Source organism: Haliotis rufescens, unplaced genomic scaffold (genome assembly GCF_023055435.1).
Source record: "Haliotis rufescens isolate VD_foot unplaced genomic scaffold, xgHalRufe1.0.p SCAF_3, whole genome shotgun sequence".
Classification (NCBI taxonomy): domain Eukaryota; kingdom Metazoa; phylum Mollusca; class Gastropoda; order Lepetellida; family Haliotidae; genus Haliotis; species Haliotis rufescens.
Window position 1 is genome coordinate 25,091,340 of NW_025964001.1, and position 17,819 is coordinate 25,109,158.

Sequence of the window (17,819 nt, forward strand, 5' to 3'; positions counted from 1 at the left end):
CAGACCATACCTCTTGTATGTCACTGACCATACCTCTTGTATGTCACAGACTATACCTCTTGTATGTCACAGACCATACCTCTTGTATGTCACTGACCATACCTCTTGTATGTCACAGACCATACCTCTTGTATGGCGCAGACCATACCTCTTGTATGTCACAGACCATACCTCTTGTATGTCACAGACCATACCTCTTGTATGTCACAGACCATACCTCTTGTATGTCACAGACTATACCTCTTGTATGTCACAGACCATACCTCTTGTATGTCACTGACCATACCTCTTGTATGTCACAGTCCATACCTCTTGTGTGTCACAGACCATACATACCTCTTGTATGTCACAGACCATACCTCTTGTATGTCACAGACCATACCTCTTGTATGACACAGATCATACCTCTTGTATGTCACAGACCATACCTCTTGTATGTCACAGTCCATAACTCTTGTATGACACAGACCATACCTCTTGTATGTCACAGACTATACCTCTTGTATTGCGCAGACCATACCTCTTGTATTGCGCAGACCATACCTCTTGTATTGCGCAGACCATACCTCTAGCTTCTAGTCTTTTGCATGGAAACAAAGAGCTTCTTGAAGTAGCCTTCAATGTCCAAGCCAAATGATATCCAACTTTCCTGACCTTGGTCTGTGGTTGTGCAAATGTATTGTATGTGATTTATGCATGCATCATGTGCATTGACCATAGTGCTTTGGTAACTCGGCTAGAGCTGCTGTTGTGTTGGAAGTACCGCCAAATCTAGGTCATTAGTCTGTCTTACAGACCCTGATACAAATATATATCAAATATAGCCCATGCAAGTCTATAATGTTTGGCAAGTCTAGATCACTGCAGTATCTGAAAATGAAGAGAGTCACTGGGCTCCTTTTTATTTATATTTTTATTAAGATAACTGACCAACTGTTTTTTTATGTACGATATGTTCATTTCAGAGACTAGATTTTAGTCTACTAGGTCATTTATAACATCAAATTGCTACTTCCTTTGTCAGTAGTCCTTACAGATAAACTGAATGAAATGGTTGGTCATTTGAAATTCTTATGGGACAAAATGTGATTGACCTGTTAGATTAGAAGTTTATTTGAAATCAATTCAGTGTTTAAACTATTCATCCAAATAAAAATTGTATCAACATCTTATGATGCACTTTACTTTGTCAGATCCAAGGGAAGATCTGGGTTGCTTGATCTTCATCAACCCATGGCATACTTATAAAATGGCAACAAGCAGGACCAGGTGGTCAGGCTCGCTGAGTTGTCAAGACTTGATGCATGTCATTGTATCCCAATTATGTAGATTGATGCTCATGATGCCAATCACTGGATTGTCTGGTCCTGACTTGATTATTTATGCGTTGCCATAATATAGCTGGGATAATGCCGGGTGTCCTGAAAAAATGTGTAAATAAAACGTAAGTCCTAGCTAGAATCCCCTCCCACTAGAATATTTAGTAATTGGTTCCTCAATCCGGATGCCATTATCTCGAAACCACACCGTCAAGACAATTACACAACATGGCATTGCTTTATACCCAACGTCGTATTTGGCAACTTCATGGATCGGGTGGTCACACACAGTGACTTGGTTGATGGCGTGTCATCGTACCCCAACGTCATAGATCATTGCTCACAATATCAATCACTAAATTGTCTCCGACTCGATTATTGACAGGTTGCCATCATAGAGTTTGAATATTGCTTAGTTTGGCTTTAACACCAAACACAGCATTCGGCATTTCTTAAAAAAATGTTTCACCACATCCACTTTATGCACTCTTTGATGACAACATAAACAATATGATCAACGTTCCACTGAGAAATGACCCAAATTGTCTGTATGGAAGAACCCCCAAGACAGGTGACCTGTAAGCTAGGTCATAGTATCCTGAATAAGCTCAAATTATTCACCTGATTGAGCAATTATGGTCTACTGGCTATCTTTCCCCAAATAACATAAGTTCCTGTCTATTATCTGAGAGCTCGAGGGGCCATGTTCCCTGGCAGTAGTGATGAATTGTTATCCCCAGTTTATCCCACTAGTCCCATACCGGCTTCCTGTCTCAACGTAGCTGTGAGCATGTCAGGAAGTGGAGACAAATCACCAGAGTCTATTTTGACTATAATTTACAGCTATTACCGTGTCCTGATTCTCAAGAATCTGAAGATATTCTGCCTGCATGCAAAATTTAATCACCCCGCTTCTGATAAATGCAATTTCGTAATATTTGATCATTTTTATGCCTTATCTGGGATTGATTTAACCTTGATTTGGGATTTGAGTGTATCCTTAGAAAGTTACATTCATGAATACTGTTAAATGTCTTGATTGTGCAATCAGTGGCAATTGGATAATTTGAGGGTAAGGTGACAGGAATACTTGAATTTTGGAGACAATTACAATTACTTTATTTCAGGAAATAGTTTTTAAGGTTCTTTATGTGGAATGTTTTTTTTTAGGGTAGTTATAAAAAGTTCTATTTGTTATGTTAACCTATGAATCCAGCTTCAACTCATGGAATCCATTAGGGAGACGTTTTCATGAATAGCAGAAAACTTGTAAATGCAGCGTTAAGCAATATTCATTCTCTCAGCAAGTATCAATTGATTAAATCACATACAAAAAATCACTCAATTTGTTTTTGCTTTTTTGGTGTATATCTTTGAGAGACGACCTTGTATTTTTGTCCCAGGGGATCTTCTGAAACCAACCAATACCAAATCAGATCAAGGTTTGCTCAGCTTTAAGCCATTTTGTTGTGGATGACCATTTCTTGAGTTTAGCACACAATCAGTTCTAACATGCTTGTGTCGACATTGTACCTGGGAAGCTATGGTTCGGATTCCTGGCCATCATGGGACACATTTAATGAAGACGTGAACGTGTTACATTCCAATTTCAATTTTTTCCAATCCAAGTCGACTTTGTTTTGCATGAAATGAAAATGGCAATTCTGAAGGTTCGGACATTAAAGTGCCAATATTGAGCAGTGCCAAAGATGATTGACAGTTTAAGCATGAGAATTGTAATAACCCAGTAACTATTTTTCCATGCTAGCGTCATTGTCATGGCTTTGTGCTTGGATGTAGAAGTTTGTGTATTTGAGGCTGCTTCAGTTCTAACTGTTTTTAACATTTCAACCATTTTTGACTTTTTTATCTTCGCATAAAAAAGAAACAATTTTTCATGAAAACATTTAAAGTTTTATTACATTGTTGAATAAGATGACAATTGAGAGTTATAACATGGTTGTGGAAGAATGAAATATCAAATGCTCTCCAGAATCTTGTTAAACGTCAAACACATTTAGTAAATTAACAAAAATGTATTTCTATGTGAAAAATGTGAAAACCATGTGCATCTCATGGAAAAGTCAGCAAAATGTAAGAAACAGGTGTATATTCTGAAAGGTATAGAATATGATTGCAGTGCGAAGTTAAAAATAACTCTGTATACACAGGTGCAGATTCACGTTCCGTCAGTGACCCTTATTTGTCATTTTTCACATGGATGAAATGACTAGTGAGCAATGTGTGCTAATTGTCTTGCATCGTGAGTTCTTCAACCACCTAGAACCATGTATATTAAGTTGTACATACTTCTAGCATTACTTTGAATAATTTGATAATTTTGTTATTCCATTTAATACATTAGTCTCTTTACCTCCAAGATCAATTAATCACTCAGGGGTCTTCTATTGATGTCAATATCTCATATCTCAGAAACAGCAGCATACTAAAACTGAGGTCGAACATTTGTCTATCATTGCCTCAAATCAATAGTGATGATTGATTCTTATTTTTTAAGTGATTCCCAATACTATCATCATTTGTGCCTTCATTGAGAGCCATGAACTGTGGTTGGAGATTCTTTAGAGTTTAAGTACCAACTGGTCAATTCCACTGGTCAAAGCCATTGGCCAGGTCCTGATAAATGATAGCCGAATGATTTGTTCGATACTAACAAGGTCATGTAAAGGTCACGACCAACAGGCAACTGATGTCAGACAGATTTCCATCTGAAATCATCAACAACTTGCACACTTTAACAGATGACTGTGCTCCAGGACAAAGTGGAGATGAATTAGGATAAGAAAAAATGCTGAACTAAAACGCAAAGTTTATGATGCTGCGGATGAAAGAAGCAATCGTTCAAATCAGGATTTTGAATTTGTTGGAAGACAAGGGTAAAGAATTTGTGGGGACATCATATCACCATTAGAAGAAGATGTATTGAAAGCCTGCCCTTATGTTAAGGGTTCACCATACACTGCAGCTGAAATTGTCACGTCTTCACTCCAGCATGAATTTGGACAATACTCAATTCGGATTCATCAATCTGATTTTTCAAAACACAATTATAACTTCTGATTGAAAGATCTTTCCAAAGTTCACTCAAGAATTAATGTTTTGCGCTGTTCGAAAGTTGAAATGTATTTAAAGAATATCTGCATGTATGATTTTGTTATCAGTGCACAACTCAAACTGTTCTGTACAGGAATGTTCTAATGACATAATGTAAATCAATCTATGGCGGATATGAAGCTTTGATGTCCAGAGTCTAATAAGAAAAGTCAAATTATCACAGATGCAGCATTATGTATTTAACAAACAGGAATTATACAGCTGAATGGGAGTAGTGCCTCAACATCATTTAAACTTTGACGTAACTGAGTTGTTAGTACTTGTTACCTCGTTGCCTGACATCATAGCGCTGTATGAGGTCATCCATGAAAAGTAGCAGCACGATAAAAATTGAGGGAAAATTGTAAATGGTCATTTTTTATTGATTTGCGGAAAAATGGTACAATGATAATAGAAGAGATAAATGTGTTTTCATGTGTGGTTAAAATATTTTGTAAAGTTAAATATTATTAATAAGAATTCATAGCAAAACTGAGAATACTGTGAAGGATTTTCTCATTGTGCATGTTAGCTCACAAGCACCCAGCACAAAAAGATGCACTGTTGACACTTATTTCCTTCTTTTATCATTTGGACATTTAGATTAGATTAACTATTTCAAAGATAGGTACATATTTCTAAAATCTGTTTGATTTTCTCTTTTTTAAAGTTTAATGGATGTACTCTAAATCATGTTAATACAGGTCCTGGATATCACCACTTATGCCTTTTTGAGTGTAGTTAAAATAATTTGTGTTGGTGTTTTTTTGCAACCCACGAGATTTATAATGTCTGGTTGAAATTGGTGTGATTATATAAGAAACATTCAAATCCTTATACATTGTTGATAGCATTGATGGTTTCAGTCTTTCATTTTTTACTCTAAGTTGTTACAATGAATGTCAAATGTTGTTACAATAATTGTCAAATGAACATTATAATTTTATAATTAATTTTTTATTTTATGTATATTATCTAAATTGTTGGGGGAGGGGGGGGGGGGGGGGTTGTTGAAAAGAAAATGAATTGTGAATTTTATTGTTCACTGTGTGATAAATAAATTAAATCAGCATCTGACATTTCTTGAATTGCATGAAACAGCATATATGTAAAGAAAGTGCTTGTGAGATAAATATCTTTGAAATACAGGGGTTTGACAATAAAATATAATGTGCTTGCTAACTTGTAGTATTTGCTCAAATAACTAATGATGTTGCATTATACAAACAATAAATATCAGATAAGTATACTTAAAGAGTAAAAATAGTCTGAGGTTTTTCTAAAATAAAAGAAGTTTCAATTTCATGTTCAATGGCATAGCTGTTTGAAATGTACAAACATTTAAAAAAACATTGTTCTGTACCAATGTCATATTCGATCAAACATAATCATTTTTCAAGGACATCAAATTTGTAATGTTTGTGTTAATGCTGGGTCAGGTTCATATTCTTGTGCATAACTTTTCAAAATATACAGAAATGCCAACCAATTTGAATTTGGCAGGACAGTTATGATATTAAGAACATACTTCCACCAATATGGTCAAGTGAAATATTTTACAATCTTTTTCCCAAAAAATGTTGCCTGTAACCATCATAAAAGTCAATGTCATATATACATCCAATTAATAATCAATAAATGGTTTTAGCTTGTGATGGGAAGGTTTACAGATTGTGGGTGATAAAATATAAGGTGAAAGATGATAAATTTTCGTCCAGAACATACAGTCAGAGATTCTAATAATGATTACAAATTTTGTTAAACGCTACTAAATTTAGATGACAAGTACCCCAGATATTCCTCAAGTTGGGGTTGCCATCTTGTGAGTATACATCTGAGATACGGTCATTGAGGAAACAACAAGTTGAACTGTAGATAAAAGCGACAAAACCCTTTCAACATTCATAAGAAATCTCTGCCAAAAGCAGATTCGATTGTACGATTCCGACTATATCCTGAACCTGTGTTAATGTTAATGATACTGGGTGTTCGCGAAAAGGTAAGCGTATCCTGCCCCACCGGTGGCACCTGTCACAAACACATGCAAAGGGCCCTGTTTCACAAACTGATCGTCGTAATTGTCATAAGTCTGTGTTAAGTATAGGAGTTACAATAGACTCACATTTTGTCCCAGAAGTAAAGTTATCATGTTTAAAAATATATGTCTACAAAATAAAAATTATAGTCCAAATGGAGCCCAGATAAATGCTTAATAATTTCCAAGAGCTGAGACTTTAATAATCATTCTAGGCTTTACATCTGTGTATAATTTGGGGTCAAGACATTTAGGCAAGTAGAAGGTTCCATGGTGAACATATGGAGGACATTTCCAAATTTGACACATCAGTGACACTAATAAAAGTCTGATGCAATTCCCTAGTTTAACTTGTACCATGTGTTCCCATGTCTTTTCAGGTCAACAATTGACTTGCCTTTGCATGTGTTTGTTATGTTTACCATCGGTATTGGAGGCTATGCTCATCTTTTCATCATCAGTATTTGATAGTGATTCATAAACACATGTTCATTATATAGTCGGAATCGTACAATCGACTCAAATCAAGAGATTTCTATTTAATATGGAAAGAGTTTGTTACTTTTATTAAGTCGGAATTTAGTTTATTCTCTAGGGTCAAGGCGACACTCTAGCATTACGATAGTCAAAGTGCTATGATTGCTTGTGGAATTGGGCCCAGCAGTACATCTCAGAAATATAAGCAGACTATGTTGCCATTTACAAATGTCATTGTCCCTATTATCTTTTGCATGTGTTGGAAGTAGTGGCTTAAATGTTTGTTGACACTTGCTAGTGTCATGTTTCATTTTATTTGTTATTCAACAAACAGGACATGAAAGAAGTTAACCATTCCTTACACTGACCATCATCCTGTTAGCAGTCACCAATTAACTTACAATGGCAAGATTTACTTTATTGAATTGTCCATGCTTATGAAGAGTTCTCAACAAGGTTCCTTGATTTTTTGAGCATGTAAATGTTAAACTGTATAATCCTTTTTTCCACATGAATGTCACCATAATTGTCCACTTCCTGTGGAAAATGATTTTCCATGAACACTGAAGTCAACAAGTTCATAATCCACAAAAGTGTTCTTGAGATTGCCTCTTTAATTACCTTTCACATTCCTCCTTAACAAGTACAAGACTGAAGCTGCATCCTCTTCGACAGCATTTTGCACTGGAGTGCCTATCCTCACACTCAGGAAAACTTGCTTTTTTTATGAAAAAGACAAGACGAATGACACACTGTATTTCTTTTGAGCAAACACTAATGAAAATGAATATCCACTTGCCAACTTGAAACCGTTTGTTAGTATGGGGTGGTGTGTCGGTCCATCTCAATCCGAGGACTTTGCTGCAGGTTTGTCTTCTTGGTTGGTTGAGCTAAGGAATACCCATTTGTATTGTTGACTCGGCCAAATCCATTTTGATGCCCGACCATTCGCCCTAATTCTTTTCTGAAGTTGTCATTTAACCAACCATAAAGGAATGGGTTTATGCATGAGGAACTCATGGCAAAAATTTTAAGTAACAGATCAATGAGTTTGAAATATTTCCCACGAACAACACTATGATGGAACTCTGCGGTCAGGCTGAATATATTCCATGGAAGCCAGCACAGAGTGAATGTTAAAACCACAGCGATTAAGATTTTGGTTGTTCTTTGGTTTCGTCGGGTTTCATTTTTTTTAATGGGTCTGTTCTTTAACACAGCACAAATATGAGTATAGAAGAAGGTCGTTAACATCAGTGGAATACAGAACTGCAGCACAAACACTGTGACAGCGTATGCCCGTTTACTCTTGTACGAAGGCCAGTTTTCGACACAGTACACTTGATACAGTTTGAACAAGGGCTCATCAATGATCTCCACACGAGTGTAGACCATCAGCGGTATGGCCAAACCTGTTGTTACACAACCAATGACAACAACAACACCCAGCGCAAACGCATTGGTCATCCTCTGCGTGAAGGGGAACACGATGAGGATGTAGCGGTCAACAGCTATGCTGAGAATGGACAGAGAGGAGACGAAAATAGGCACTCCAAATGTGGGCATGGTGATGTGACACAGAATAGATCCGAATGTCCACGTGTCTGTCAGCTGGTAGTGAAGCTGAAAGGGAAGGTTGAACACACACAGAGCAATGTCTGCCACAGCCAGGTTGGCAATAAAGATGTTTGTAACTGTATGCAGCTGCTTGTACTTTGCTATCACTATCACCACCACCAGGTTCCCCAGGAACCCGAACACGATGACCACAACATAGAGGATAATGACCACAACCTGCCAGCGCTTGTCCTTCAAGATGTCCCAGTCGGTCTGCTTGATGTCTTGGGAGAAGTTGGAGTACAGCTCAAACTGTTGCTGTATCTCCTCTGAGGACATGTTCTCAAAGTCCATATTCAACAGAATATCTTCCATATCCATGTTGAATCTTGATGTGGGAAACCAGTGGCTTATTCAGACTAAGATTAGTAGGGAGCCACACACAGGAGCAACCAAGGGTTCCATAATGCTAGGTTGATATTTTAAAATATTGTCTGTTATTGTTTCATACTCATCACTCCTCTTTGACCCTTGATCAGTTTTTGAAGTTATTCAATTGGTGATAAGTGAATAAAAGTTTCAATGTTCAAAACACATGTCAGTTTTGATCACTATCCAGGAGCTCAGCATGTTCCATGTAGAATCTTGGCAGAAATGAGTTGCTTCAATTTTTCTAAAGTCCAGATCTCAAAATTACAGGCAACTCAGCAGTCTGTGTGATAAAATTGCTGGATATCACATTATTGACTGGGACACACTTATTTTCGGTTACACTCAGCTTCAGTATAAAACCTGCTCTTAGATGAAGTGCTGTGATGAAAACTGAAGGAATGTGAATGAGCCCCTAAAAAGCATAAAAAAATATTGGTGTGGGGGGTCCTTTGGCATCAGTTAAACCTTTCATCCTCTTGCTCTCTGATTGACTTGTGCGGTGTTGTGACAATTTTCATATTTACCCACAAGCTGGGATAACGATTTCTTTTGCCTGTTAACACATTTTTCAGTTCTCAACACATTTTGATAAAAGTATATTAAACTTTTCATAAAAAAATGTGATGAAAGTTTTCATCATGTGATTCAAATCTCCAGAGAAATAAGACTGTCTTGTTCCTTTTGCAACAAAAAATCAAAACACACACATTTGGTGCCAGATAGCTAAAAATATTGTCAATCAAGAGACCCTTCCATTCAGCATGCTCAATTCCTATAATAGAAATCACATTGTTTGAGTCTTGTCTCTGGAGGAATGCTGGCCAAGACCCCTGTGGCTTTCTCCAATGTCAAGGTCACAGAGTTAATGGTGGCTGTGTATTGTGAATTAGCTTGAATAACCTGGTCATGTTCGCCTTCTTTGCAAAGCTCTTATGATTACTGCTGATGAAACATTTCCCTCATATGTTGTCTCCCAACATCCCAGCCACCAGAGAAATGGTGGCTTCATGATTGCTGAAGGATTCTGCTTGACTTGTAATCATTCTGTGAATATAAAAAAAGTGAAATTAACATATAAACATTGGATGTGAATGGTAAGCTAGTTGAAGATTTACTTTGAAAACTGCATTCAAACTGGAAAAAAGGTTTTTGTTGTTTATTCAAAACACATTTTTACCTCTTTATCTTTTGGTCTCTTTGATATCATTTTGTTTAAAAGTTGTTTGAAAAACAGCAACTTTAGAAGTCTGAAAAAGAAACCTTTTTGTTTGTTAAATATATGTTCACGATCCTGAGGTCACTGAGACCTCCAATTTGTTTAAATTTGTTGTTGTTTTTCTATATTTATAACACATAGAAGTAGTATTTGTCTTTTTCTAGAGCTTATGTTTGGGTGTTAAAATATTTCCCTACTGGAATTGAGGTGTATTTTGGTTCCTAAATCGATACCTGGTTTAAATTGTTTTTATTTGATTTTTTTTTTTTTCAAGTTGTAAATGTTGAAGTATCTAATAAATGCAACTCTTTTCAAAAGTTGTCACATTGATCAGAGATGCCAACATTATGCGTTTTGCATAATAATTACGCTTTGAGCCTAAAATTACGCCATTATGCTGGTCCTGTCCAAGATATGATTTTTTACATTTGTTTCACGAATTATTTACTTTCATAAGATATCACGGAGAGCAAATTGTTAATGCACTGGTCACATGACACATTCTACTGGGAACTAATTGCATGTAGACCTATATTTCTTCGGAACTCGAAACACCACATTGTCTTTCAGCAATACATTTATCAGATAATGTATTGTCACGTGTTGAATTTGTTTAATGTGTAGATCTGGAATACATGTACTGTTAAAAGCGGCGTTAAACCAAACTCACTCACTCACTCACTCACTCTTGTATGATCACCAATACTTGCAATGAATGCTTGTATGATCATCATCACTTGCAGTGAAGGCTTGTATGATCATCATCACTTGCAGGGAAGGCTTGTATGATCATCATCACTTGCAGGGAAGGCTTGTATGATCATCATCACTTGTAGTGATTGCTTGTATGATCATCATCACTTGCAGGGAAGGCTTGTATGATCATCATCACTTGTAGTGAAGGCTTGTATGATCATCATCACTTGCAGTGAATGCTTGTATGATCATCATCACTTGTAGTGAAGGCTTGTATGATCATCATCACTTGCAGTGAATGCTTGTATGATCATCATCACTTGCAGTGAATGCTTGTATGATCATCATCACTTGCAGGGAAGGCTTGTATGATCATCATCACTTGTAGTGAATGCTTGTATGATCATCATCACTTGCAGTGAATGCTTGTATGATCATCATCACTTGCAGTGAATGCTTGTATGATCATCATCACTTGCAGTGAAGGCTTGTATGATCATCACCACTTGCAGTGAAGGCTTGTATGATCATCATCACTTGCAGTGAATGCTTGTATGATCATTATCACTTTTAGTGAATGCTTGTATGATCATCATCACTTGCAGGGAAGGCTTGTATGATCATCATCACTTGCAGTGAATGCTTGTATGATCATCATCACTTGCAGTGAAGGCTTGTATGATCATCATTTGCAGTGAATGCTTGTATGATCATCATCACTTGCAGTGAAGGCTTGTATGATCATCACTTGCAGTGAATGCTTGTATGATCATCATCACTTGCAGGGAAGGCTTGTATGATCATCACTTGCAGTGAATGCTTGTATGATCATCATCACTTGCAGTGAATGCTTGTATGATCATCATCACTTGCAGTGAATGCTTGTATGATCATCATCACTTGCAGGGAAGGCTTGTATGATCATCATCACTTGCAGGGAAGGCTTGTATGATCATCAATACTTGCAATGAATGCTTGTATGATCATCATCACTTGCAGTGAAGGCTTGTATGATCATCATCACTTGCAGTGAATGCTTGTATGATCATCATCACTTGCAGTGAATGCTTGTATGATCATCATCACTTGCAGGGAAGGCTTGTATGATCATCATCACTTGTAGTGAAGGCTTGTATGATCATCATCACTTGCAGTGAATGCTTGTATGATCATCATCACTTGCAGTGAATGCTTGTATGATCATCATCACTTGTAGTGAAGGCTTGTATGATCATCATCACTTGCAGTGAATGCTTGTATGATCATCATCACTTGCAGTGAATGCTTGTATGATCATCATCACTTGCAGGGAAGGCTTGTATGATCATCATCACTTGTAGTGAAGGCTTGTATGATCATCATCACTTGCAGTGAAGGCTTGTATGATCATCATCACTTGCAGGGAAGGCTTGTATGATCATCATCACTTGCAGGGAAGGCTTGTATGATCATCATCACTTGTAGTGATTGCTTGTATGATCATCATCACTTGCAGTGAATGCTTGTATGATCATCATCACTTGCAGTGAATGCTTGTATGATCATCATCACTTGCAGTGAATGCTTGTATGATCATCATCACTTGCAGTGAATGCTTGTATGATCATCATCACTTGCAGTGAATGCTTGTATGATCATCACCACTTGCAGTGAATGCTTGTATGATCATCACCACTTGCAGTGAAGGCTTGTATGATCATCATCACTTGCAGTGAATGCTTGTATGATCATCATCACTTGCAGTGAAGGCTTGTATGATCATCATCACTTGCAGGGAAGGCTTGTATGATCATCATCACTTGCAGGGAAGGCTTGTATGATCATCATCACTTGTAGTGATTGCTTGTATGATCATCATCACTTGCAGTGAATGCTTGTATGATCATCATCACTTGCAGTGAATGCTTGTATGATCATCATCACTTGCAGTGAATGCTTGTATGATCATCACCACTTGCAGTGAATGCTTGTATGATCATCACCACTTGCAGTGAAGGCTTGTATGATCATCATCACTTGCAGTGAATGCTTGTATGATCATCACCACTTGCAGTGAATGCTTGTATGATCATCACCACTTGCAGTGAAGGCTTGTATGATCATCATCACTTGCAGTGAATGCTTGTATGATCATCACTTTTAGTGAATGCTTGTATGATCATCACTTTTAGTGAATGTTTGTATGATCATCATCACCTTTAGTGAATGTTTGTATGATCATCATCACTTGCAGTAGATGTTTGTATGATCATCATCACTGGCAGTGAATGCTTGTATGATCATCATCACTTGCAGTGAATGCTTGTATGGTCATCATCTGTGACTTACAGAATGCCATGAATACTTGTATTATCATCATCACATACGAAACAGGAGACAGCCTTTCAACATTAACAGAAATGTTAAGCCAAGAAGAAATGGATTCATGCATAAGGTAAACGAGGTGATTTCAAATGTCACATTGACTAACCTGGGATTGGCAAATCTAGTGTCCTATTCAGTTTGACCTGTGCTCCTTTTGCTGACGAATCATGTTTGTTCCAAGTACTGTTATGAAGTCCCTGAACACATGATGACTACCGTGTGTAGGATGGCAACCTGGTCATCCATTAGGTCAACAGTTCACATGAGGAGCTATTTCATTGCTTGGACTGCACAAACAGTCATTAACAGGAAGCCCGATTGTTGGCGTATTTGTGAATTGATCTACACAAATATCCAAACAAAAGTCACAGAAGTCATGTAACATAGATTTGGGCAAATGACAAAATGTTCTGACCAGGAACCCCCACAGCTCCAAACATATGGTCTCCATATTGAATTTTGTAATTGGGTTTTAATGGTCAAGTAGGGGTACCAAGAATATGTCCATGAATACTGACTATCAGTCTTCAGTGTAATAACATGTCAGATAATATTTGCACAAAGTTTTCTTTTTCATCACCTACTGCTTCCCTTTAGGGGATACAAGTGGCACAGACAGAGGCTCTAAGGCGAAACTGGCTGTGGGGTAGCCTAGTGGTTAAATCGTTCGCTAGTCACTCTGAAGACATGAGTACAATGTGTGAAGCCCATTTCTGGTGTCCGCTGCTGGCTGTTGCTGGAATATTGCTTGAGGCAGCGTAAAAGCACACTCACCCACTCTAAAGATGCCACAATTCAAAGTGCAGAGTTGTGTTCCTTAGACATGCCAGGAACCTATGAACCTTGGATTGAATCCTGATTTGTCCTGGTTATGTTTCTTGGTTTGTCAGGACCATGCTTATGCTTGTTGGTTTCACCAAAGTGGTACATGTCTAAAGAAGTTGCTGTCCATAAAAATTCCACATTTAAATGCTGTTATACATGCAAGGCATTTGAGTAATTGTAGACTTGAATAGAACAAGATTTTTCTAATAAGAGAAAAACTCAATTTATTTTATCAAAAACTACCTGACACCAACATCAACAATTTAATCTCTGAATATACAGCTGAAGGAATTGGTCGTTGCAGAAACCTGTATTATTCACTTGAGCTTGTTATTGATTTTTGTTCTCAACAGTGACAATCTGATTAATAGGATAAAGTACACATAGGTTAGTGATGGTGAAAGAAGTAACTAGAGTCTTTAAGGCATTTATTATTTATATATATCTTGACAAAGGAAGGACTGAAATATGTCAATACCTTCCATTATTTGTTTGTCATTGTAGCAGAGCCATTGTGTCCTGCAGTCTCCTCATGTCTTTACTTTATGCATGATTTACGAAGACCAAAGTATATTTGTACATGTCTTCAATGATCACTAATTGTAACAAGAAGGATATCAGAGTTGGTGTTCTTTCGGGGTTGTTGTTGCTATTTATTGAAGTTGATCGTAGAAACAGTTGAGTCATGTCTTCAAATTGATTCTTTAAAACATTTTTAGCTTGTAGTCTGTGTTACGTGTTGAAAATGACTTGTAACAAAGGGATAACACCGGCAATTTTTCATGTCATTAACAATAATCCACTGTTAGATCAGTGTAACAAATTCTTTATGGTTAATAATAGGATATTTTGCTTCAGATAAAATCAAGTAATAAATTTCCTTTCAAATTTTCAAATTCTCTGTTCAATTAGCTCTAAAACTGCTGCTGCATTTTGTCACAAACATTTTGTCATGAATTCACTCATGTATCATGTACATATGCAGTGTAACAATTAGGCTTTTTTTCATGACTATTACAGAGGAAATTGTCTAACTAACAGAAACATTAATGGCCAATTGTAGTTGTATTAGTGTCTCAAAGTAGCTCTCTCACAGCTGATCGCCTTGTAACAATATAATTTTGCTCTTTAGCTTGAAGTAGAAATGTCAACAGTTTACACCTATCTAATTAGTTTGCCTCTGGTTGAAGTTTATGCAAAATGAGAATAACAACTAGCAGTATGTGTTCCATTTGCAACAGAGGAGCTAAGGAAATAATGGACACCTGGTAGTATTATGTCTCACCTTGCAATTATTTTCTTTTTAATCGCTAAAAAGACAAATCCATTTTGTGATGATTCAGCAGTTCTCTGAAATACTCAATGTAGAGATCTAAATGTTTGTTTGAAAGGGGTTTCTATTAAATCTGATTGCCTTATAAAGTTTTAAAGCTGGAAGACAAAATTAGTAACCAAATCAAAAATCTCTTTTTTGAATATTCAGACAAGTGATTCAGCAATAATTTAGAAAGAAATTCTTGTTCGATAAGAATGATAAAATGAACACACAACATTGACTTCTTGCAAATGGAAGTGCCAAAGCAAATTAGTATCTTCCACAATTGTCAGAGAAATCAATTTCTGCAGTTGCCAATGGTGTCAATGTAGAATTTCTCCTAGCTTGTCACAGCAGTGGGGAGCGATTCAAAGGAATCTAGCCATTAAGTACATGATCTAAAGGTATGCATGCCTTCGTCAGCAGATTCAGCTGGAACAATTTTCTGTTCCAAGAAGCAAAACAAGTTCTTTCACATGTAACGGAAACAGCACTGTTTACCTACCTAATCATCAGGCTTAAGTAATCCTTATCTTTTTAAAGTGCGAGCAAGCAAGTCTGACCAAGTCCAGTTGCCTATCAATTTGTTTTCCTTGTGACTGAGATGAGATTGGTCAGCCTAAATCAATACATGCTGGTCACTGCATTGTCTGGCGTCCACCGTCACTCTTACTACATGTCCACTCTTCTGGACAGGCATGTTCTGTCTTAATCACTGGTGCTAGGGCAGTTCTCAATTACTGGACATGCAAGGCCAGTGCTGGATCGCATGCCTCCTGATCTTATTAGATAGGCAGCCATTGCTTCTCAATGAGATTTCATATGGCTGCATCTTCATTTACAAGTCACAAATAGAGAGAATGGGTAATAAATAGGCTTTTTATTCTGATGTTGTGGGGAAACTGAATCATTAGGTTGACTGGCTTAGTATTGTCATCATTGGGGAAATGTTTGTTTTGAAACTGACTTTGTGTTTTTAAGATGTATCATATAAGGGTAACGCTATTTTTCAGGGCATTATCATTTGCAGAAGCCCGAGGTCTTCTGTTAACTGCCCGATGAAGGAGGGCAGTTGAAAAGACCGAGGGCTTCTGCAAATGATAATGCCCTGAAAAAAGGTGTTACCGTTATTATAGCTAAAATGGATGGAATTTGTTATCAAATAAAAAGAAACAACAATATCGGTTTTGAAACATTTACTACAAGCAACACCAATGTCACTGACCAACTTTTACAAATATGGAAACGTCATAGAACAAACCAGATGACGTGACTATTGAACGTGATGTCACCTATCCCTATCCTATGACGTCACCTAACAAGGGGCGTGATAATGGCCCGTCGTCAAGCAATATGAGGGCATTATCAAGTTACAGTGGCCTGCTCATTTTTGATAACATGCAGGTGGTTTCATGATAATTCTATCCATTTTAGCTATAATAACAGTCACACTATTTTTCAGGGCGTTATCATTTGCAGAAGCCCTCGGTCCTTAAGATGGGGTAGGCAATGGTAAATGAAGGTTTTTACGAGTCATTGAAAGAAATTGCCTGAGACCATTCATAAACATAAACTTGAACATGTTCATGCTAAAGCATAGGATAAGTCATTTCAGCTGCATTGGCCAATAGCATAATCACGGACTAGTAAAATTCAGAAAAGATATTGCGTTTTCAATATTGTTAATCACCAAATATGGTCCCATAAACCACTGGTATATAAAGCAGCATTGTGGATGAAAGTTACACCTTCATCACTTTCTGCAAGTGATAACGAGGACTTGACAGGAAAAGAGTTAAGGGGACTAATGATGACTTCAGATAATCTGACAAATATGATGCAAAGACTTGCATTTTTACACTGTCAGATCAGTATAGGCCCCCATTAACCCATTTCAGAATCAAAGCAACATATCTCAATATACAGTTGACATTATGTCCCTGGAAACGGAAAAACAAACCGATTTGTGTATTAAGAAGCTAATCACCCCAAAAACATAACTGGTTGCATTCAACTCAGAAGTGCTTATTTTCCCACCTTTTATTGGGTTTTTGATGTGTGAAAAATTGTTTTCTAATGTTTTGAGAACTTTGGTTGTAATATTCCATCGATTTTAATTGCTTTGGATAATTGTATTTGTAGAATTTTGGCATAATTCGAACATAATTCTTCCATTTTACAGGATAGGATAGGATAGGATTTTCATTGTTGTATCCACACAATGAAGAGCTTTAAGTGTTTGAGTACTGGATTTTTGCCTCACTTCTTGATTTTCCTGTCAGCCTTTGTAACATTTGTGTCGTGTTTTGAAGCGCTTGCTGTCTTTGATATTGAGTTAGGAAGATATGCCTTCCTCCTTTACCAGAATATGCTATGTCTTGAGGAAATCATTTTTCGTTTGAAGAATAGTTTTTTATGTATGTCCTGATCCAAGTAAACATGATACATGTCACAGGACGGAACAAGAAA

General features: G+C 37.0%; 2 protein-coding genes across 3 annotated transcripts in view; one reads left to right on the forward strand and one right to left on the reverse strand.

Annotated features, from left to right (window-relative positions):
• LOC124144542 (cleavage and polyadenylation specificity factor subunit 2-like) overlaps positions 1-17,819 on the forward strand; it is a 217,482-nt gene that overhangs the window by 42,308 nt on the left and 157,355 nt on the right. The gene's annotated exons all lie outside the window — the stretch shown is intronic.
• Positions 5,422-17,819, reverse strand: part of LOC124144550 (neuropeptide Y receptor type 6-like) — a 39,009-nt gene continuing 26,611 nt past the window's right edge. For both annotated transcript variants that reach the window (XM_048403950.1, XM_046514010.2), the window contains exon 2: positions 5,422-9,978. In XM_048403950.1, the coding sequence (XP_048259907.1) occupies positions 7,762-8,883 (1,122 nt within the window). In that variant the 5' untranslated portion in view covers positions 8,884-9,978 and the 3' untranslated portion in view covers positions 5,422-7,761. The remainder of the gene's footprint in view (positions 9,979-17,819) is intronic.